The sequence below is a fragment of the Gallinula chloropus genome, assembly GCF_964237585.1.
Source record: "Gallinula chloropus genome assembly, chromosome: 2".
Lineage (NCBI taxonomy): Eukaryota > Metazoa > Chordata > Aves > Gruiformes > Rallidae > Gallinula > Gallinula chloropus.
Window position 1 is genome coordinate 111,983,138 of NC_140086.1, and position 23,267 is coordinate 112,006,404.

The following is a 23,267-nucleotide window of genomic DNA, read 5'->3' on the forward strand; positions in this document are numbered from 1 at the left end:
TTCTCTCAGGCATGACTAGTGAAACTACGTGACTTTTAAGAGTATCACCTTGTCCAGAAGGGAGATCAGCAATGAAAGTGACATAAGAAACGCGATGCCAGATGCTATAGCACCATTCCTTTGTTCCGAGCTGCTAGCACCAAAGCTTTAAACAAACTTGCTTTGCTAAGACATTCTGACAGTCCCATTTCACATCATCATTGGTTTTTGAGAATGGAGTTACGTTCCATAGCTACTTTTAACTCTTTTTGGATCAGTGTTAAATAAAATGTGCAAACATATAATCATTTGCATAGCAAATCTCAAGGGACTGACCCTGAAATAGAAATCCAAACTGTTAGGTTTAAGATATTTCTATAATCAGAATTCACTTAAAATGGTAAAAAATAAAATACACGTGTTTCCATTTTAAGTCTAGTACAAAACATATTTCTGATTTAGAATTCTTAGAGTTATTAGTTTAAAAAGCTGGAAGATTGATGGTTCTTTGCATTTAAATGTTATTCCTTTGGAATCTTCAAGACTCTGTAATTGCTGTTTTCAAATACTGTGATGAAATATGGCCTGGATTCCTTGCTCATAAGGGTACATAAAGGAATTCTACCACTATTAGCAGGATCTTCAACATCCCAAATTTCAGGCATACTGCAACCAGGCCTAGAAAACATAATAATAATAATTTTTTTTAAAAATTAAGAAATTCCATCAAAAAGCATACAGTTTGCTGGACTAAGTTTTATACACCACCACCACCCCCAATTGTGCCATCTGTATTTAAGATTGTCTTTACACTAGAAATTCTTAGGAGATTACAAAATCAATAAATACAGCAGTAATTAAAAAAATAGTATCAAGAAGAATGTGTACAATTTGTCTACCTTTGTAGTTCCATAATTAATAAAAATTAATTTGGAGGAGAAAGCATGTAAACCAACTCAAACTATACAACATGTATGATCAGGGACCCTTACAACATCTTATAAAATGAAGGATGATGTTCACCCTCCTAACATTTCTAAAGAAAACCCAGGATATAAAACAACTTTAAAAAAAAAGTCACTCTCTCCTTTTTTATTAAAGCACATAATCAACATCGATTCCCTGTACAGTTATCTTAAAATCAGAATTACTGAGAACTTCCTAATTTTTTCAAAGATAATAGCTAAGAAATAGAACAGATTTAATTTTATTCTAAATGCAAAGCAAATGAAATAAAAAATCCACACTAAGTGTGTTCTAAAGGCCAAAAAGAGAAGGGTGGGTGGGGAAGCATAGCATAATATTTTGGTACTCTTTTACACTGCACCTTTTACTCATTCAAGCTCTTAGTACACACACACACGTCTGTTCTTGCCACCATATAATAACTTGTTTCCTTTGTGAACCTCTTCTGTATTTTACAGCAGATTTTAAAGATACATTCAACACAGCTTTTCAGGAGCACCCCAAGGCAAGACCACAAGGTTGCTAATGCGGGTAAAGTTAATTATACTAATGTTAAATATATATGGTTTATACTAAAGTTAATTATGTCCAGTGGAGACACTGGACAAAAATGTATTTTGGACACTTAATGGAGCACAAATCAACATTTCAAAACTCTAACTTGATATGAACCTTATATTACTTATTTGAGCAGCATATGGTTCCCGTGTGGGGAAATTACTCACTTTTTCCTGCTTACACACAATGACTCCTCCAGGATGTAGTAATTCACTCCTAGTTTTATCAATTCTCTCTTTACTTCTTTTGCAGGTTTTCGGCTGTACATGGAATACACGACTTTAGTTCTGGCCCTTCAAAAGAGAGATGCACAAGTTAGCTAGCAACACTGCATGAAAATTTAAGCTTAAACTTTAGACTGGATAGGAAGGGGTTTTATTTCATAAGACAATTAGGCTATAAGTTAATAAGGTTAAAGCAAACAACACTACTATTTCTTCAGGAATACAACGACTACAAGAACAATGTATACATCTCTGAGACGGCTTTATAACAAGATCCACAGTTACTGTGAACAGAAGTAACGACATCAAAGCAATGCATTCCCCACATCATATTCAAGGCTAAAAATGACCTTGCTTTGGACTGGAGGTGATCAGAAGAAATCATCTGCCCAGTCTCTCTGCAAAAGGTCATACTCATTGCCCTCCTCTGGACGTTTTTAACGCAGAGTGCAAGACCTGACGTCTGCCTATGCTGAATAAAGCAAAACCATCACTTATGAACCATTATCCTGTTGTAATATCCTCCTCTGATTGTGCAAAGCATGACATTGTTAACTCCTGCTCATTTTCAGCTGCTGTATCACCTGTAGCTTGTTTTCCCCAAACATGCCCTGTACTATCATTTCATACAAAATAAGAGTATATCAGTTGTAAGGGACCTACAATGATTGAGCCAACTGCCTGACCACTTCAGGGCTAACCAAAAGTTCATGCCAGACACAGAACCCAGGATGTAAGGCATGCAAAATGAATCCCTTCCTTTTCTCCTGCATCCCTAGCTTGTTATTGCCTTCTTTTTTTTTTTTGTTTTGGTTTTTAAATTAGTTTTACCAAATTACTGAGTAAGTACACAACTCAGTAATTCCATTACAAAATTTCCATTTCAACAGTCTTAATATTTCAGTAATTAGATATATTATGAAACAAACTGGCAAACAATCACAGAGAGCCAATGGGAATAACTAAACTATGGATTTTAAAGAAATTTTACAATATAACATATCATCTATCACAATCACCTCTAGGGAGGTGATTGTTCCCCTGTGCTCTGCACTGGTGAGGCCAAACCTTGAGTACTGTCTCCAGTTCTGAGCTCCTCACCATAAAAAAGACATTGAGGTCCTCGAGCAAGCCCAGAGAAAAGCAACCAGGCTGGTGAAGGGGCTGGAGGGTAGATCATATGAAAAGCAGCTGAGGGAGCTGGGGATGTTTAGCTTGGAGAAGAGGAGGCTGAGGGGAGACCTTATCACTGCCTACAACTACCTGAAAAGAGGTTGTAGAGAGGTCAGAGATGGTCTCTTCAGCCAGGTGACAGCTGATAGGACAAGGGGAAATGGCACAAAGCTGCGCCAGGACAGGTTCAGATTAGGAGTTAGGAAAAACTTTTACTGAAAGAGTTGTCAGGGCCTGGAACAGGCTGCCCAGGGAGGGGGTTGAGTCACCTTCCCTGGATGTGTTTAAAAAAAAAAGGTAGATAAGGTACTTAGGGATATGGTTTAGCATAGGACAGGAATGGTTGGACTTGATGATCTTAAAGGTCTTTTCCAACCTTGTGATTCTGTGATTCATTTCTACCAACATCAAGAGAATTAGTAGCACACAAAAATAAATCTTCAACTTTGAAATTTACCTTAATCCTGCATCTTCATAGTGAGGATGATTTACAATAGGACGAAGTGTAGACAATTTAACACTTGCCATTGTGGGCATTGCTCCTGCAAAAACAGCATCTGAAGCACAAAACAAAAGGCATGTCTGAGATCAGGCAGTAAGTGTAGAGAAGCAATCTTCAAATATCTAAACATTAATCATGCACAAAAACATAAAGAGGATAAGGTACTTTTTTTTTTAAATGCCTTATGTGGCAAGAACAGGCAATGCACAAAATCACCTTTAAAAACTACAAAAATCCCAAACCAAAACTCACTCCGAACTCAATTTAAGTCATTAGATAAGTAAAGACCCAAGAACAGAGATTTAATAGATCTTATTTTTCTTGCACAGAGAATGACATGTTAATGAGAATGACATTGTAACAAGTTTTTGTTACTTCATACAAATCTCAGTCCACTTTGGTTTGGAAGCATTTTCCTGCTAAGAAGGTAACTACTTTGTTTCCAGCAAGTTTTCCAATGACTTTTACTCAATTTTGTAAAAATAAATAAATAAATAAATAAATAAATAAATAAATAAATAAATAAACAAACCCAACAAAAAAAAAAAAAAAAAAGAGAGACAGATGTAACTGCAAAACACACATTTCGAATTCTCTTTCAGCAAATCATGATGATGGGATCATGGACACTCATACAGGACACAGTGTCATTTAAGTAAAAAACCTACTTTAATTGGACTTTGCAAAAATCACTTCTGTCATAGAAATACTACTCCATTGGCTAGAACCTCCAGATTGGTTCCCTAGAGTCTAACAAAGCAAGCTTTTGGTGTTCATTTTTGGTTTGTCTTTTCTTCATCTGAGATAGTCACATATACTTATCTTTATAGAAGCTAAACCATGGCATTAGGATAGTCCCAAGGCAAAGCCACAGATAGCACCTCTTCAGTCATTCATATCAAGTTCTATACTTACATATATCTCATACTAAATGGAGAACATCATACATTATTATATAGTTTACCTTGTCTGGTACTGACTTTTATCCACTCCAGAAGTTCTTCCTGTGGCAAATTACTAAATTCTCCCATGACATTCCACTGGGTTTGAAGGTTTGCTGATCCCTCTATTGCCATCAATGCTAGAATAGCAAACACCAATGTTTTGGGCTGGATTTTACAGAAGAGCCATCCAAACAACTGAAATGCAAGAATCAATTAATTTCGAGACAACAATTCCATAACCTTGCATGCAGCACAATTAATTTTTATTTCTCTATAAGGAGCCTAACTTATATGAAACATCTTCGCAATTGCTTCTGCACTGAACTTCAGCAAGACCTCATAAATACTGTTCTTGTTTACCAAATGTAGGGCATTATGTTTGCAATTCTATAATAAAAAGAAGTTTGACATTAATGCAGCTTTTGAAGTTGTAGTTCAAATGTAAAATTCTGCAAATAAAGATGATTCAGTAATGCTAACTGCATTTTATAGTGTTTTATGTCCTATTCACATCCAGAGTTTCTAGCTGTTGTATACAGCTTAGAGATTGAACTGCAAGCTTCTGAAAACATATCCCAAGATCAGACTTTAGATATAAGGGTAATGTTGCTTTATATCCTACTCTTCCCTTTCTTGAACGGAAAACAATGGCCTTTGCATTTTTCCTAAAGACAGTTTTTGCTGGAGGCTCTAAGCAAACTCATAAATATGGGAAACGGGTAGTTAAGAAGAAAGTACCACCAAATTAGCTATGCTGAAGTTTAGTTTGAGCAAGAGCACTCTCTCATCCATATCTGCTCTAAAAAATAAGTAAAATGAAGTATGAATTACTTTATTTTTCAAGCTATTATTAATAGAGGAAAGTCATAGTATTTCAAAAATAGGAAACCCACACTAAATAAATACACTTCATTCAGAGTACCTTTACCCATCTTTTTAATTAAATCATGAAATGATAAAGTTTCACAGCAAAACCTCCCACTAGGTTGACTATACCAATTAGGTAGTGAACGTTATTTGTTATAACTAACTGTAAACTACATTAGAGTATTAAAACTCTCAAGCCATCTCTCCAAAGTAGTGTTCTCTACTCTCATTCTGGAAGACTTGCTAAACATTCCAGCAAGAACAGCAATTCCATCCAAGCAAACAGTGTACCAGATACACCTGACCACTGCATACGTCTGGCAGGATGAAGGGAAATGTATTCATCTGTATGCAGCTCTATGTGAGCAAACCTCCTTTTTACCAACAGCTGCAAAAATCTCACTTCAAGAACATATTAGGACTTTGGAATTCTTTGAAATACACGCATTTTCAAATTAAAGAAAATCATACTCTGATCATGTTTTTATAAAACAACATTCTTGTTTGAAGTATCTAAATTTACCACTATTATCTTCATGTAACAAGCCTGGAATGGTCAAACAAATAAATATGCAATGCAGAAGAAGCATTTCTTTTATGGGATGCTGTTCCTCATTTTCATATCAAGTTTTCTAATTTGTTTTTGTCAAATGAATATGCTAAGTCTTTCTCCAGTTATTTTAATTTGCTTTCAAAATTTCCACTCCAGATAGTATAATTCCTCCTAAGAGAAAGAGAAAGTGTGTGGATGTAAACAGTTATTTTCATTGACCATCAGGTGCCACAAGCTATAACACTGAGGTAAATGGAAAGAACACAGATTCACGCAACCGGCTGAAAGAACTTTTCCGTGTGCAGCAGAATAACTGTAGTATGTGCTTTGCCTGTTTGCTCATTTTTGGTTTACGTTACAAATGTCCATCTCAGCCTGAGTGTTGACCAATAAAAGGATATATTTTGAAAGGCAGCTGATTGCCACGTTATCTATACAGAGCCTCAAAATAAGTCAGTCCTACTAACATACCACTGCAGGTAAACATCTGTGGTCTGCTAGAAGAATAGATAGTGTTGATTTTGATTACAATGGGCTAATTAAGTTAAATTTGCTTAATTTTTTCTTGCCTCTGTAAAAACAAATTGCTGTTTATCAACTTATCCTTTAGGCAAACATCTAAAACTTTACATAACAATAAATGTACCAAGTATTAATCAATCTTTTAGCCACAAGTCCTACCTTCCCCTTCTCATCTCCTTCCACTGCACCAATTATTCTGAGTCAGTTTTGCAAATATGGTCAGATTTTTCAACCTCAAAATACTACTTCTAATCAGCAGCCAGTAGGACAGAAAAATCTCACTAGAAACCACTTGGTATTTTCCTGATCCTACAAAAAAAAAAAGTTTCCTTATCCCTTTGCTTGCTTAAGTCACATCAGTCTTAGAAGTGGTCTGGTCAATAGCAGCTCAGCAGCCTTATGGGTCAGTGTTTCTCTCATGCTGAAGCCAGTCATACTACCTGGAAGATTACCAGCTGCTCCCTATTAAATAAGGTGTACATCAATCAGACCAGAAAAAAATCCAGCTTGTCTTTTACAAGTACAGACACCAACCTAGGGAACGTGCCAGACAGGTATAAGAACCTTCACTGATAACACAACAAGGGAATTAATTTTATTTTTACTTACGTTGTTCACCTAAAGCTGGGCACTCCTGAATGCAAGTATGTACTTCTCCTGACACCCAAGCCAGGGCCAGGATAATCACAGGCCTTACTCTATGGGGTAGCTGCTCATTTATTTTCTGCACAGAAACGCTGTTCAAACTGCAGTCATCTAAAGCCTTGTCCTCCCTAGCATACAAGACTTTTTTTGAAGCCAACTATACCTCCATGATGTTTCAAAGAAGGAAGAAAAAGTCACTGGACCTGAGCCACCTGGTCCAACAGGGGCAGCTCCCAGAATCGGGAACCCTTGCAGCCTCCCATGAAGGTTACTCTCACTCTACAACCAGAGGAAACAGCAGAATAACAAACGGGCCAAAATGCAGCTCAAAGCTGAGAGAAAATACCGATAAAATACTCTGAAGCACAGAATATCCTGAGCTGGAAAGGACCCATGAGGATCATCAAGTCCAACTCCTGGTTCCACACAGGGCCAGCCAAGTCAGGGCATGTGACTAAGTACATCATCCAGGCGCTTCTTGAACTCAGCCAAGCTGGATGCTGTGACCCCTTCCCTGAGGAGCCTATTCCAGTGCAATACCATCCTCCCAGTAAAGAACCTCTTCTTAATATCCAACCTAAACATCCCGTTGTAGCCTCATGCCATTCTATCGCTGGTCACTAAAGAGAGATCAGCACCTACCCCTTCACTTCTCCTCATCAGGAAGCCATAGACTGAGATGAGGTCTCCCCTCATTTTGAACCTGTCCCTTTTGCCAATATTTACACAGTGGTAACATGTGGCATCTTTGAAGATCTAAAATGCAATAATTACCAGATGCACCAGTTTTCATTAACTGGCCTGATAACCTTAGTTGCACTACTACAGCAAAAGCCACAACAATCCATAATGAATTAATGTTAAAAAAAAACCAATAAAAAGATCACCAGCTGAAAACTTTTTACTAACTAGCAATGCAGTGGCTAACTTACAATATAGAGAAAAGCAAGTGAGGCTGCATACTAACAGAAACCATTCCTAGCAGCTCATCTTTCAGTCATTACCAGTTGCAAGGTACTTTTCCCTACCTTTCAGAGATTATTTCTCTTAATACAGAAGAAAAACACAACCAAAACAACAAAGCCCACAAGAAGCAAACAAACTTTCAGTAGGCTGAGAGGCCCTTTCCTATGACATGAAATTCAGAAATATTTCAATTCTCACCTTCACCCATTAGAAAAGTCTATAAAAGAAGTTTCAATAACAGGGCAGAAAAGCCCATTAATTATATTCTAGAAACACACAAATCGAAGACAAAGAATTAAGAACAAATTAATTTTGGACATAGTTCATTAATATTGCAATTGCTCTCTACAAATTTGATTTTTTTTTTCTTTTTGCTTTTCTGACCTGAGAATAGCAACTTAAGTTTTAAATTACTTAGGAATACCTCCTGAAAATTCATTTAGAAACATTCAATTAATACTGGCAAATACTCAGCACTTTTACCTATGACAAGTAACAAAACAAGGCATCAATTTAAATAGACTGATACTCTGTAGCTTGTCCAGCATTACCAAAAACTGCCCTTCCCTGAAAGAACATCCAGAGAAGCAATTTATTTTCTGGGAAACAATCATTCGTTTGGCTGCCTTAACAAGTGACAGCATCTCCTCTTTGCATAATTCTGCCTCATTCACATATCTTCCAGTTGTGTAACACAGCTGTCAGATGTTCCAGTAATTGCCTCCACCATGCACCCCTAATTCACCTTTAGGACAGGGTCCAACCACAGATATTATGGGAAAATCAATGTATATCACGTATTATAGTCTGTATCACATGCATATGCACAAGGCAGACAGAAAAAGGTATATAGCCCATCAATGCTGGCACTCAAGACTTTTCAGTACTGAACTTTGTAATGTTGTATTTCTTAAATTTTCAAAAACAGTAAACCTAACGACTCCGGTTTCTTATGAAAATCCTAATTTTCCTCCCCCGCCACTGCCAGTTCCCCCCCCTCTGCCAAACAGTTTTCTCTTTTCCTTCTTCTGTGCTACGTCACAATAGTTCTTAGCACTGGATTCTTTCTTTCTCCCACTCATCCTCATTGGGACATTCTCCATATAGACATTTTCATGAGTTCCCTGTCTCACCTTCCCAATTTGTTTTCTTGTTAGCAAGCCCAGCTCACTATTAATCATAATCTTTCACTCTCTCGGTGTGGGATATTTAATTTGTGTGATTTAAGTAATACATTCTACAAAATCACAGCAGAGGCTGGAAGGGACGTCTGAAGGTCATCTAGTCTAGCCTCCCTGCTCCAGCAGGGCCACCTAGAGCAGGTTGACCAGGACCATGTCCAGACGGCTTTTGAGTATCTCCAAGGATGATGACACAACCTCCCTGGGCAACTGGTGCCAATCCTTGGTCATACAGTGAAAAACTGTTTCCTGATATTCAGAAGGAGCCTCCTAAGTCTCAGTGTGCACACATCACCTGTCCTGTTGCTGGGCACCACTGAAAAGAACCTGACTCTGTCCTCTTTAGACCCTCCCTTCAGATATTTGCATGAAATAGTAAGATTCCCCTGAGACTTCACTTCTCCAGGCTGCAGAGTCCCCACCTCTCAACCTTTCCTCACAGAAGCTATGCTCCTTAATCACCTTTGTGGTCCTTTTGCTGGGCTCTCTCTCCAGTATATCCATGTCTCTCTTGCACTGGACAGCCCAGAACTTGACCCAGCACTCCAGGCATAGCCTGACAAGTGCTGAATAGAGGTGAAGGATCACCTCCATCAACTTGCTGGCAGCGCTCCTCCTAACACAGCCCAAGACACCATTGGATTCCTTTGCTGCCAGTGCACATTATTGGCTCATGTTCAACCTGGTGCCCACCAGAATCCCAGGTCCTTTTTCACAAAGCAGCTTTCCAGCTGGTCAGCCCCCAGCATGTACTAGTGTCTGCAGATTTTCCTTCCCAAGTGCAGGGCTTTGGCACTTTCCTTTATTCCACTGCATTAAGTTTCCATCAGCGGATTTCTCCAGCCTGTTGTGGTCCCACTGGACATCAGCACACCCATCTGGTGTACCAGACACCCTTAACAGTTTTGTAGCATTGCCAAACTTCCTAAGAGTACACTCTGCCCCATCATCCAGATCATTAAAGATTCTGGAACAAGACTGGACCCAGTATTAACCCCTGGGGTACACTGGTAGTTAATGGTTAATCAGACTTCGTACCACTGATCACCCCTTTCTGGTCCAAGGTGTTTGGACAGACAAAGGGCTGCTTACCCTACTTTGGATGCAACTGTAAAGCTTCTCAAACAAATGCTTACATCCAGACTCAATCAGGTTAACTTCTCAAAATCACAGATAATGAAACATAAAAAGCCATTCTCAGATCTTTCACATCTGGAGAAAATCTAGGAACATTTTATATTATCGATGTCTTCAAGCCAGGAAAATTAAACCTGGGGTTAGGCATATAACTTTTGACTTTTAAGGCTGCAATGTTTTCAACATGTAAGGCAATAAGCACTAAAAAGCTGTGACAACAAAGTCAAACACTGTTTAAATAAAATTAATAGCCAATAAAAAACTTGCAATGGCAGAGAAGTGTGTAAACACAGTAAAACCCAGTGCAATTCTCCCTACGCTCAAGCTCACCACACAGCATAGGAACTCGTGTAATAATGCAAATGGGCAAGTCGCATAAAACAAGACATTTGCTTTATTTGGGAAGAGGGGAGAATGGAACTTGTGTAACCATATTTTACAACAGGCAATATAATCTGGTTTATTTTTAATGGGTACACTCAGATTCAGCAATTACACACACAGAATATTGCTTTAGGACAAATATCTGGGCAATAGTCTAAGTACAAAGATATCTACAGGGTTAAAAAAGAAAAAAAGGCCTTACCTGTTTTGAACACACCAAGGAAGCCATAACACATAGATGTGGCGTCAAAAACAGCTTTAGTCTCATTATTAAAATTGCTAGGACGCTGTATGCCAACAGCTGCAACGCATGGTATACCAGCTGCAAAAAGAACACACACACCCACACCATACAACAGCTTATTTGTATACTTTTCATTTGTGTCTTAACATACAAATTTATTTACAGTTTAGCTTAAGTGATGAGCTTGTCTGAAAAAAGTCAAAGTAAAGATCTTCACATTTCAGACAGTGACAAGGACTTTCTGTTAGCTTTTTTCTAAAGTGCACGTAGTATGCTAAGGTATGGAGCAACAGAAAGGATAAACACTGGAATAAAATCAAAAGCAGCTGGAGAAATGGGTAGCTATGTAATAAAGCCTGAAACAAACAGGCAATAGCATAAGTAAAAGTTCTTGTGTAACTTCTTTAGAAAAGTAGGGAGACCTGAGACCTTGCTATTTAATACCTAGAACAACTAAGCATCAAATTAAAGCAGCAAATAAAATCATTGGTATCCACAGAACCCCAGGCAGCTTGCTTCAGTATTCTCCAAAGAGGTTAAAAAACAGTTATGCCCTCACCACTCTTAACACTGAATCTCTGTTACTTGTGGAAGTGCTGTGGTAAATCATAGAGGCATTTTGAAATCAGTGCTTTTATCTAATTAACTGAATATCATATTTTGAATGGCATGAGATTCCTCTCACAGCACAAACCACAAATAAACTGCTGTTAATAAAATTTATTCTGTCCTTGCTGACTTAATTGCAAACAAAGAAACCATATAAGAAAGCTGCCATTCAATTATATCTTTTGCACAGTTTTATTACAAGAACCACATGTAAACTTATTTTCTTTCATATTTCAAATCAGAATTTTAACATTATCTGTCAGGTGAAGCCTCAGTACTGGACCCAGTCTCCTTCTCGGTCTATATGGGGAAAATGGAAAGTCCAGCATAATTTCAGTGCCTTTTTGTAGTGCTACAGTAAAAGCTCCGAATACTCCTTTCACACTGCCACCCCACCATTAGCTAGTAAGTTTTTTGTTCACCAGCTCAGAGTTATTCTGGTGATGTATAGGACCCAATTTAAGGCGAGGGATTAAAAGCTGCAAATGCTCACCTTCAAAGAAACCACGAATCAGGATCAGACCATTGCAAACTACACTTAATGCTGAGTATTCACATTCACATACGAATAAAATCGTGCAGAAAGAATCTTACCTCACCATGGTTAAAACGTTCCTCTCTGGATAAAAGCAAGCAAACAAAACCACAACAGAAAAATCATTTTATTAATGTACTGCAGAAGCACTGGTTTTATTTAGAAGTCATATACAGTGGCTGTAGACACCTGAACTAATCCAGTAGGCATGAGTCACCACCTGCACAGACTTCCCCCCCCCCCGCCCCTCTAACAAGCTTTCAAATATATAGCAAATCAGTAACTATCTTCCTCAATCCCTATATTTAATTGGAAATCTGAAAATTAACTTTAGTGGGTTTTTAATCCCTTCCACAAATTATTTCACATGTAGAACAGTTTATTTAGAGAATGAAACTTCAGCAAGCTAAAAGGAAAAAAAAAAGGGGGGGGGGGAGGGTGGAGATGTCCATCATTTCCTCGGATACCATATAGATTGGCTTTGGATTCTCATAAGGAAAAAAAAAATGTGAAAAGAGCGAGTCGTGTACTTGCTGCTCTCCAAACACATTTGCGAAGACAGGATCCTGAATCCTGCTCACATCTGTTGAAATACTCGTAAGGGTCATTATACTACAGGAAGAAGAGATCACTGAAATTATTAGTGGTAAATTTAAATATTCAATTGGATAAACTGACTGCTCTTAAGCACAGCATCAACAAGTGATGCCAAATGACTGTAACAGGTAGCACATGTATTATTAGAAAGAAGTTGGGATCCCTTCCTAAAGATGAAACTCAGGTATCTCTACAATCTGGAGAAAACACAGCGGGAAGGAAAGACTTCACATTCATTGTTTATAGGAGAAAAGCAAATAGGCCCATAAATAAATATTCCTTTAGGAACAAAGCAGAAAATTAAATGATTAAATAGAAAATTCGGGGTAAAAGTGTTAGCTGTTAAGTGTAGTTTTAGACATCTTATAAAAATACCATATAGCACATTTAAGCCATTCAGTTACTGAAATAAATTACTCTTCAAAAAGGACTAACACAATGTAGAATTCTGAATTATTTAACATACAGTAAATCAAATAAGCTTTCAGTCAGTTTTGCATTAAAAAAAGACAATATTTACCTTTCATATTGGCCTGCCTGAGATAAGGCCCACATAACATATTTAATCGCCTGAAAAAAACAAGAGCAAACAAAAAGTAGGAATCAACTTTCTAAAGCATTTTCCCCATTTGCTAGATCAAATTACACCTGGGTAACCTCATTTTGAGATAATGCTAAGATAAAGAAATGCAATGTTTTGGCTAAAAATTCTTTCTGAGGATGTTTAATTAGCCAGGCAGTTAGCAGTAATCCCATCTGTTCCTGTGTAAACTGTAAGTTGTTTTCACACAAATTATACATAATCAAATTTACAAAAACAGTTATAAACTTCAGTTATAGCACTCATCAGCTAAATGACAAACTTTTCAGGTGCTTAACATCAAAGCCGTCAGACCTTTGCAAAAGCCTAAGCAACGAGAATACAGAACTTTAAGCCAGTATTTCTGAAAACCTGTTTTTTATCTAACTGTATTGGGTTTACAGGATAAGGTTTTGGTAGCAGGGGGGCTGCAGGGGCAGCTTCTGTGAGAAGGGACCAGGGGCTGCCCCCATGTCAGATAGAGCCCATTCTGGTCAGCTTCAAAACAGATCTACCACTGGCCAAAACTGAGTGCATCAGTGACACTGGTGGTGTCTCTCTTGGTAACAAGTTTAAGAAAAGGTAAAAAATCAGTGTGGACGATGGAAGAGGAACAACTCTGCAAAGACCAAGGTCAGTGAAGGAGGAGGAGAGGAGGCACTCCAGGAGCTGGAGCAGAGATTCCCTGGTGGAGAAGACCGTGGCTTGGCCAGTTGTCCTCATGCAGCCCATGGAGGTCGGTGGTGGAGCAGATCGCCACCGGCAGCCTGTGGAGGACGCCATGCCAGAGCAGGTAGACATGCCCTGAAGGCCACTGCTGCCCACGGAGAACCTACGCAGGAGCAAACTCCTGGCAGGAACTGCAGCCTGTAGAGGAGCCCACACAGTAGCAGGTTTTCTGGCAGAAACTGTGACCCTGAAGCACTTTACCCCATGGAAAGGACCCATGCTGGAGCAGTTCTTAAAGAACTGCAGTCTGTGTGAGGGACCAATTGAGCCTAGAAAGAATGGGGTGGGATGAAGGGAAAGTGGTTTGAGTTTTCCTTTTTTTCTCACAATCCTACCCTATTTTTAACTGACAATAAATTAATCATCCATAACTCAGGTCTGGTTGCTCATGAGAGTAAACTGGTGTGCGATCTCCCTGTCCTTATCTTGACACAGGAGTCTTTTCAATTCTTTTCCTTGTCCCACCTATGATAGAGACCAAGAGCATGGCTTGGCGGGCACCTGGCAACCAGCCAAGGCTAACCCACCATAGTAAGTATGTCAAAATAAATAGTGATTCCTTCAAAAAAAAAAAAAACCAAACCCCTAAAAACTAAATTCAAGGTAAATCCATCACTTACCCTTTTGATGATTACCCCAAAAACCACCAAAACAACTGGTAATAGCAGAGTCTTCGTGTATCTTACTGGAGTCTACAATGGAAGTAAACAGTATTAGTTGCTTTCTGTCACCTAGAATTACTTCAATAAAATTTTTAAAGAAAACAATATAAAGAGTTCTTCAAGTAAAATGTAAATTTAAACATTCAACAAGAGCAAGGCAAGCTTAAAAGGAACTTACATTTAAAACTCTACCCAGCAATCACACTAGACGTTGTAATACTAGGGTCATTAGTAAATTACTCCCAGTCCTTTGGCAAGCCATCCAAAGACTAACACTTGATTGATTTTCATCTCAATTTGAGTGATTTGAGTTGAGTAGCCTATAGATATTCTAAATGTATATCTAGATATTGATGAACTAAAAAAAGCCACATTAAGACATTTTGATGTTGTTCTGTTGTCTAAATCTACTGCACAAGACTTCTGTGGCTCTCAGTACATTTCCCACAACCACATAAAATCTGAATTTTGCAGAACTCTTAATCTTTCATTTATCCCTGAGCAAGTACTTTTCATTCAAGCACGAACATTTCTTAGATCCAAAAACCAAACCACTTTTGGATTTAGTTAATTTAAAAGCAATAAAACCAGTTACATTTATCTTAGTTCATTAATGTCTCTAATTCAATGAGTAAGAGCTTGAACTTAGGATAACAGTAGCAGTTACGGCTCATGGATGTTTGAAGTTATAAATTAAGACAAACTATAAAGTTCCTTTTTCCATAATCATCTACATTGATCAAATTACCTCTTTTTCCATGAAATCAAACTCTGCAGCACAGGTATACATTAACGTATCAAAATCCTTGTAGCCGATAAATTTAGATTTTAATATATTTCCTATATGAGCCTGGTAGGGGAAGAAAAAAGTATAGTAAGCAACAACTGCCCTGGTTTTCACAACAGAGTAGTTTAAATGTATATGAGAAATATTTTTAAATTTGGACAGAAGTTTATGTAATTTACACTATCATTATAAAAGCATAAAAAATCTGTTTCAGATATACAAGATGGCATCTTTGAGTATATCACAGATAGGACTGTTAAATAAAAAGTGGAAAGCAGAAGAAAAAAGGTTTTGCCATTGCAACTAGGTTCAACAACAGTATAGTTTTGCATGCTCATATTTTAAGATAGGAGCTTCCCATCTTTTGGTCCTTGATGCAGGCTTGTAACAATAGAATCTGACAATAAAGTGGCTGAAGTGAAGCAAGCAGTCTTAGTTACAAGCAGCATTTCAAAACTGTCTTAAAATTTAGCTTCAAAGGGAAGTGAACTAAGCAATTGAGTAAATAAAGAAGAGATGTAAGTAGAAGATATCTAAAACAAAAATCTATAGACCCACATTTAAAAGCAATCACACAAAGCACTAACTTGATCGTAAAAACATTTGTCTCTTCAAAAGCTTTGTTAATAATACCTGAAAGTGATAATAATGAATGAGAAAGCAAATATGCAATACTTCTCTCTCTTCTGCAAAACAAATCTCGGAAGTTCAGCTAAGTTGATCAGTAAGATGCCAAATCAAAATACAAAGAATTTGAAATATTTTGAAAGACACTATCCAAATCCTCAGACAAGAGAACTTACATCATCAGCTATTCCAAACACTAAAGAAGTTAGGTATTTCAAGGTGACTGTCCCAAATAACCAGGCACATCCTTCAATGACCTTAAAAAAAAACATACAGAGAGAGTACAAAATAAACATCTCAACAAACCTTTAAAGAAACTTTTTCTTTCTAAACGGCTGATTAAATTTAGCTAGAAGTTACAAACTCACCTACACTGCCAATAATTTCTAAGCAATTACACTTCCCAAATATCAGTACACTACAGTGTCTTAAGTATCTTCTTATTTTCTATACAGCTGAAAGTGTATAGAAAGTGAAGTGGTGCGAGTGATGTTTATTATGGTTGCAGACAACATCTTAGCTGAGGAGGTACCATAGCTAACTTTAATCAGGGGCTGCCTGAACATTGATTCCACCTGTTTTGCATACACCAGCGCATATTGATTATTTCCCACCAACAGCCCCTCCAGCCTGTACTACTCTGGTAATTCAAATCTTTGGAGGAATATTCTGATTCATTGCACCTTGTCAAGGTAATCTCAGATCAGAACTTGAAGGAAATGCAAAGAAAGTATGCACAATTGCTACTTTTAGCTACATATCATGCCTCCGCTCCTGTACTACAGCCAACTGCACTGAAAGGTTATACATGCACTGCACTTTGTTAGAAATATATATATATTTTAATTCCTTTATCATTCCTTTACAGTAACTGTATGTATTCCATCCAGTTTTGTGAACAGGCTACCCTTTATGTAATAAAAATAAGAATGCTGAGCTTAAGCCAGGCATAGTCTTGGGAGACTCCAATTTCAAGTGTTACTTGTTTACAAGTTATTGGTTATTATGTCTTAAGAAGCAAGTTGCTTCTTATGTTTTCTACAGTGTTATATTTTGTCATAGTCTTGCAGGTGTCCTCAATGTCTGAATATGACAGCTCTCAGTCCCTACCCACACACCTCACACCGTTTTACTTTAGTTATATAATTCTAAGTTGCTTGCTGTTGTTACAGAAATTATCCTTAAAAAAATTAAATAGGACACACTTTAGTAAACATCTACTGCAGTATCTTAGGCTCCATTTCTGCAAGCACTGTCCTTTATTTTAAGAGGATTTTCATACAGATCTCAGGTTTTGTAAACACAATTAAGTTGGTATTTTAAAATTAAATGCGTTGCCACTTGAAGGCTATTTCAATTTTCAGATACAAATGCGTGCTTATACCCCTTTTTTTCCTTTAGTAATTTGCAATTAATTTCTGGGTACACCAACAACTTCAAGAATAGTTCAGCTATATTTCTTGATTTTCAACTATTACAGAAATAGTTTCTGGTTTAGTTCGTAGTTCTTTTCTCAAAATCAAGATACATCAAATTCCTTACCCATAGATAGACTCCTCTTCTGCTGCTTTTCAAGACTTTTTGACTTAATTCAAGAATTCCCTAGTAATAAAATGAATGTAGATTTTTAGGTAACATATAATAATGAGATATTTCAGCACCCTGGATGAGTTTTGGGGTCTTTATTTGGTAAATGCCTGTTGTACCACATAGCTCTTTATTAAAAAGCACTCCATAATTAATACAACCTGAAATATGAATGAATGGGTAGTATTGTGATTTCACCCTGCACTGGCAAAACACAGTGTTTCAGACTGGTTTGGGTTGGAAGTGACCTCAAAAATCACCTAGTCCCAATCCCCCTGCCATGGGCAGGGACACACTCCACTAGACCAGGTTGCCCAAAGCCCCATCCAACCTGGCCTTGAACACTTCCAGGGATGGGGCTTCCACAACCTCTCTGGGCAACCTGTTCCTCAACACCCTCATAGTAAAGAATTTCTTCCTAACATCTAATCTAAACCTGCCCTCTTTCAGCTTGAAGCCACTGTCCCCTGTCCTGTCACTACAATCCCTGATGAACAGTCCCTCTCCCACTTTCCTGTAGGACCCCTTTAAAGTATTGGTAGGCCATAATTAGGTCTCCCTGGAGCCTTCTCTTCTCCAAGCTTGAACAAACAGCAGTCTATATACAATTAATGGAAGACTACTCTTCCCCTTAGTAAGGCTCTGTATTATACAGTTCTAAGCTTATTTACCTCAAAGCCCATGGGAAACCGAATTACGTCTGCTTCCACAAATGACAAAAGACACATTTCACAGAATGACTAGGATGGAAAAAAGACCTTTAAGATCATTCAGTCCAACCATTCCTGTCCTCTACTAAACCATATCCGTAAGTACCTCACCTACCCATCTTTTAAACACATTCAGGGATGGTAACTCAAACACCACCCTGGGCAGCCTGTTCCATATCCCAACAACATTCAAAGCAATAAATAAATAACTGGCAGTATAAACCAAAAAGGCAACAGAATACGGGGGGTGAGAGGAGTTACAGCCTTTTTTTCTGTTTCACAATATGTTCCTCATATTCTGAAAAAAGGAAGACTAACTTTAAGCCAATTTGATGAAGAAAGTAATTAAGGAACACTAAGAATTAATTTAAAAGAAACCAGTCCATATGTGACACTGAGACTGAGGTTACTATAAGCACACAAATAACAGAGAACTAATAAATATTTATTTCAATCACAAAATATGCAAGAAATTCAAGGTGCCTGTACTTACTCTATAATTACAAAAGCTGCTACAAGAAGTTAGAATGAGTTCCAGAAGTTTGCGGATGACACCAAGCTGAGTGGTGTGGTCAACACCACAGAAGGAAAGGAAGCCATCCAGAGGGATCTTGACAGGCTAGAAAGATGGGCCATGGGGAACCTAATGAGGTTCAACACTGCCAAGTGTAAGGTGTTGCACTTGGGACGGAAGAATCCCAGACGTAAGATACAGACTGGGAGAAGAGCCCATTGAGAGTAGCCCTATGAGAAGGACTTGGGGATTGTGGTGGATGAGAAACTTAACATGAGCCAACAGTGTGCTCTTGCAGCTTGCAAGGCCAATGGTATCTTGAGCTCCACTAGAAGAGGGGTGGCCAGCAGGGACAGGGAGGTGATTGTCCCTCTCTACTCTGCCCTCGTGAGGCCCCATCTGGAGTACTGTGTCCAGATCTGGGACCCCCAATACAAGAAGGATGTGGAACTGTTGGAGAGGGTTCAGAGGAGGGCCACAAGGATGATTAGAGGGCTGGAGCACCTGCCCTACAAAGAGAGGCTGAGGGAGCTGGGCTTGTTCAGCCTGGAGAAGAGAAGGCTGTGGGGGGACCTCATTGCAGCCTTTCAGTACCTGAAGGGAGCTTATAAGCAGGAGGGGATTTGACTTTTTAAAAGAGCAGATAATGGCAGGACAAGGGGGAATGGACTAAAGCTAAAGGAGGGAAGGTTTAGATTAGATATTAGGGGGAAGTTTTTTACAGAAAGAGTGGTGAGGTGCTGGAAGAGGCTGCCCAGAGAAGTAGTGGATGCCCAGTCCCTGGAGGTGTTCAAGACCAGGTTGGATGGGGCCCTGGGCAGCCTTGTGTAGATCCAGGCCTGGAGGTTGGTGTCCCTGCCTGTGGCAGGGGGGTTGGAGCTCTATGATCCTTGGGGTCCCTTCCAACCCAGACCATTCCATGATGATTCTATGATTCTTAACAAGCAAACTGTATCACAGCAAATACCAGTAGCCAAGGCAGCTTATTAGCATAAGTGAGAGAATACCAGTCTTACTGGTGGACAATATAGAAATAAATAAATCCCTGAGTTCACTCCAAGCTTCTGTGAGATGGAAAAAGAATCAGAAGTGGAGATGATTCGCACAGTACTAAAATATATCTGGTCACACAATCTCATCTTGTATCTTTTACATCCGTAACTGCTTACGTTAAATTGTATGAAACTGAAAGAAGTTGGAGGTTGTTTTCCCTATTTAAGGAAAAATTAATATAGTGAATGATTGGATGATGAGTCTTCAGTGAATTAATTTCACTAACATGGCAGCATGACTCAGCAGTCTTAAATAGCCTAAAACCATTTTTATATGTGTTTTACGTATTTGTTCTGCATCTGCAGTTTCACAATCAATAGAAGCATTTAAAACAAACTCCTCTTTGTTTGTGTTACTATTTTACAATTCTTTGGGACAAAAATAAATAGGTGGCAATTCTTATATTTTTATAAAATTAAAACTATAAAAACAAGAGAGTTATGCCTTAACTGAGGTCTTGGTGTAAAAACCTGATTTTTTAAATCGGTATTTAGCCATTTTCCAAATACTTTCAAGGTCTAATTCTGTCTGTCATGCAAAAGATTTCTCAACTATCTTGTAATGCAGCAGAACTTCACATTTAACATTAATACATGATGGTAGAGGATTACAGTCTTAGTGTGTCATGATTTCTTTTCTAAAACAACTTACCCATATAACTACTAATGAAGCAGCATAATATGATGTCAATAACATTGAATTACCAAACATCAGAATAAAACACACTACAAGAGATACCTGAAAGAAGAAAATAAAAGGATTAAATTTTAAAATGAAAAGGATTGCCCAAACACAGAAATTATCTTGCTTCAAGAGCTTTAAGTTTAAGACACCTAGTTCACAGCAAGTGCAAGCTTGATACTCAGCTTAAAGAATTGTTCCAAAAACAACTGTAAGCACATACTGGCAAAACGTAGCCAAGTGTTACATGAATTTATATTTTAAAAGTGTTTGCAAACAAAGTGCAGTGATCATAGGATTAAGTCATCTTACATGATATACTAGCCACATGTTTGAAGTTATTCCTAATATATTATTTTTTAATTGTTAAATTATTTCTCCATCCTATTTGTTATCTTTCAGAATCCATGGACAAACATAAAAAATGTTGAATATCATGTCTGCTGTCTTCTGAGAAGCATATATTTAAAATATAATCATCACTAAAGTCAAGGAAGCAGAACTCTGCCCATAAGCACTTAACTATATGAGGCTGTAAGTCAAAGCTGAAATACAACTTTTATCCGCAATCCTGATTCTCCTATTATGCTGTCTTTTCAATAGAAAGCCAACTGAATAACATTTTCTAACTTGGAGAACAACCTTAAGGATCAATCTCTGCCTTCTTATACATGGGAATAAGGAAAAATAGTTATTTTTAAAGTATGCAGATTTTTGAACTCTCTTCTCATACAGACTTTCACAGAAGAGTTGGGGGAGCACAAATTGGGACACAACAAAACAGACTGGCAGTCTAGTCAGCCTCATTAAGCTTTCTGTGTAATAGACCATGATTGACTACCTATCTCAAAATAGGCTTTTTATGACATTTTGGCACCAAAATTATGACAAAGCTATTGGCATAAGCCTAAAGGCTTAAGTATTTTATCCTGCTTCTGTCAAAAAAATTACTAAACCAAGTTGCTTATTCACAAATTTTCGTGTTAAATCTGACTGGGAACAAGCATTTGCTGTTCCAGGTTTGTATCAGAAATAAGGTGCAGAGAACTTACTACTGTCTTTATTATTTACAGTATTTCAAAATAGGTTTGAAATACCATTTAGCTGAAAAATTTCTTTCCTGTGGTAAAAGTTCCCTTTTTGCCCACTAAGTTTCCATAGCACAATTTCAGCAAAAATCTATTTTTTAAAAACATTTTTTCAATCAAAAAAAAGGTTTTCACATCTTCCTGTATATCTAGAACCGTAATGTTGCTTCAAAGAGCGAAACCCTTGGTGACAAAAGTTGAGCATTACCTTAACTTTAAAAATTAAAATCAGGTATATTAGGGGGAAACTTACAGATCTTTTATATCGTCTCCTTCCTTTGTTGACTTTCTCAATCAGTTTTGTAAAAACAGTTCTCCTCAGATGAGTAGTTTATTTTCTTTATCCTCCTTTCTGACAATCTCCCAAATCGTTTAACCACAGCATCTCTGCATGCCTAAAACTACCGTAGTCCTCAAAAGTCAATTTTAGATGGGGTCCTTCTCATTCAAGGTTGATTTACTACCAGTAAGTTTTGCCTTATTAGCTTCTCTTTTTTCTACTAACCTATAGCATGAGGTGAATGCTGTCTTTTCAACTTTTTATTGCTCATCCTCTATTACTCGGTATGCTTTCTAGTCTGCTGTTTGAGACAGTATCTTCAAGTCCGTGGAATGAGTAGTGACAAAAAGGAAAGGCAAACATTTATACAAGTCTTTTAAGTTGATAATTTTTCTGGAGTTCGAAAATACTTATGCACCAGAGCAATCCTACTTCCTGACACTGTGATATAAGTGTACACTAAGAACAAATACTCAAATCCAGGTCCCTCCACCCCTTACTATTGCATCTCTTCAGCCATCTTGCAACTAGGGAAAACACTTCAGACAAATGCTCTCCTTTGATGCTCTGATCTCTTTGAGGGGATTTAAGTTTTTTTTAAAAAAAAGTATTACCATATGAGCAGTGAGTATCTTCTGTAATTTGCAGGAGTCAATATAACCCATAATACACACAGCAAATAATGAAGCTATCTAGAATCAAAAGTGAAAGGTAAGTTAAAACAATTTGCAGTGGTGCACTCTTTCTGCACACATTCATACAAAAAAGTGATTACTGAATCATAACTAGCTTTTATTGCTACTTTTTTGCTAAGTATTTAAGGCATTTAATAATGGTTTCTTCCAAAAAAAACCCGTACCATGGTGCTCTGAATAACAATCATCACACAAATTAAAATATTTTAAGAAATATTAAATCACCTTTACAAAAATGCAAGTCATCAGAACAGCACTAACATCTTCCACTCTTAGATTTTTTTTTAATCAAAACAAAAAAGAAAAGTCCTTTAACATTATTTAACCTTCAGTTCTCAGCAAAGTATGGAAACATCCATAATTTGCTGCAGAAGCAAATGAGATTTATGGAATAGGCAGCTTGCTGAAAGTCACAAAAGAAATGAATGAAATCACAAATTGAACTGGTAATTTCAAATTTCAGGCCCAGCATCTTAAACAAGTTACAGCAATGCATTTTTCACAATATTTCACAGATTTTAATAGCTTCCTCTTCTTCAGCTAGAAAATTAGCATACCACAGCATATATTGATTGTTCAAAACTATCAACTCAAATCAAGCAACAACTGCTCCAAGTTGGACAGACAAGTAAAAAGGTATAGAGACATACATGGATTTCAATCAACAGGCTACATTTTAATCAGTTTA

The 23,267-nt window shown here is 37.6% G+C and overlaps 1 protein-coding gene across 1 annotated transcript in view; it reads right to left on the minus strand.

Moving 5' to 3' along the window:
* Positions 1 to 438: 438 nt before the first annotated feature.
* The window catches only part of DPY19L1 (dpy-19 like C-mannosyltransferase 1), a gene marked incomplete at its 5' end in the record, with an annotated part of 49,276 nt that continues 26,447 nt past the window's right edge, over positions 439 to 23,267 (minus strand). Inside the window, 13 exons of the mRNA XM_084279849.1 lie at positions 439 to 657; positions 1,671 to 1,796; positions 3,358 to 3,457; positions 4,367 to 4,541; positions 10,804 to 10,923; positions 12,049 to 12,073; positions 13,107 to 13,156; positions 14,516 to 14,587; positions 15,306 to 15,407; positions 16,148 to 16,228; positions 17,514 to 17,573; positions 20,487 to 20,573; positions 22,499 to 22,576. Coding sequence (XP_084135975.1) covers positions 501 to 657; positions 1,671 to 1,796; positions 3,358 to 3,457; positions 4,367 to 4,541; positions 10,804 to 10,923; positions 12,049 to 12,073; positions 13,107 to 13,156; positions 14,516 to 14,587; positions 15,306 to 15,407; positions 16,148 to 16,228; positions 17,514 to 17,573; positions 20,487 to 20,573; positions 22,499 to 22,576 — 1,233 coding nt within the window. The 3' untranslated portion in view covers positions 439 to 500. The remainder of the gene's footprint in view (positions 658 to 1,670; positions 1,797 to 3,357; positions 3,458 to 4,366; positions 4,542 to 10,803; positions 10,924 to 12,048; positions 12,074 to 13,106; positions 13,157 to 14,515; positions 14,588 to 15,305; positions 15,408 to 16,147; positions 16,229 to 17,513; positions 17,574 to 20,486; positions 20,574 to 22,498; positions 22,577 to 23,267) is intronic.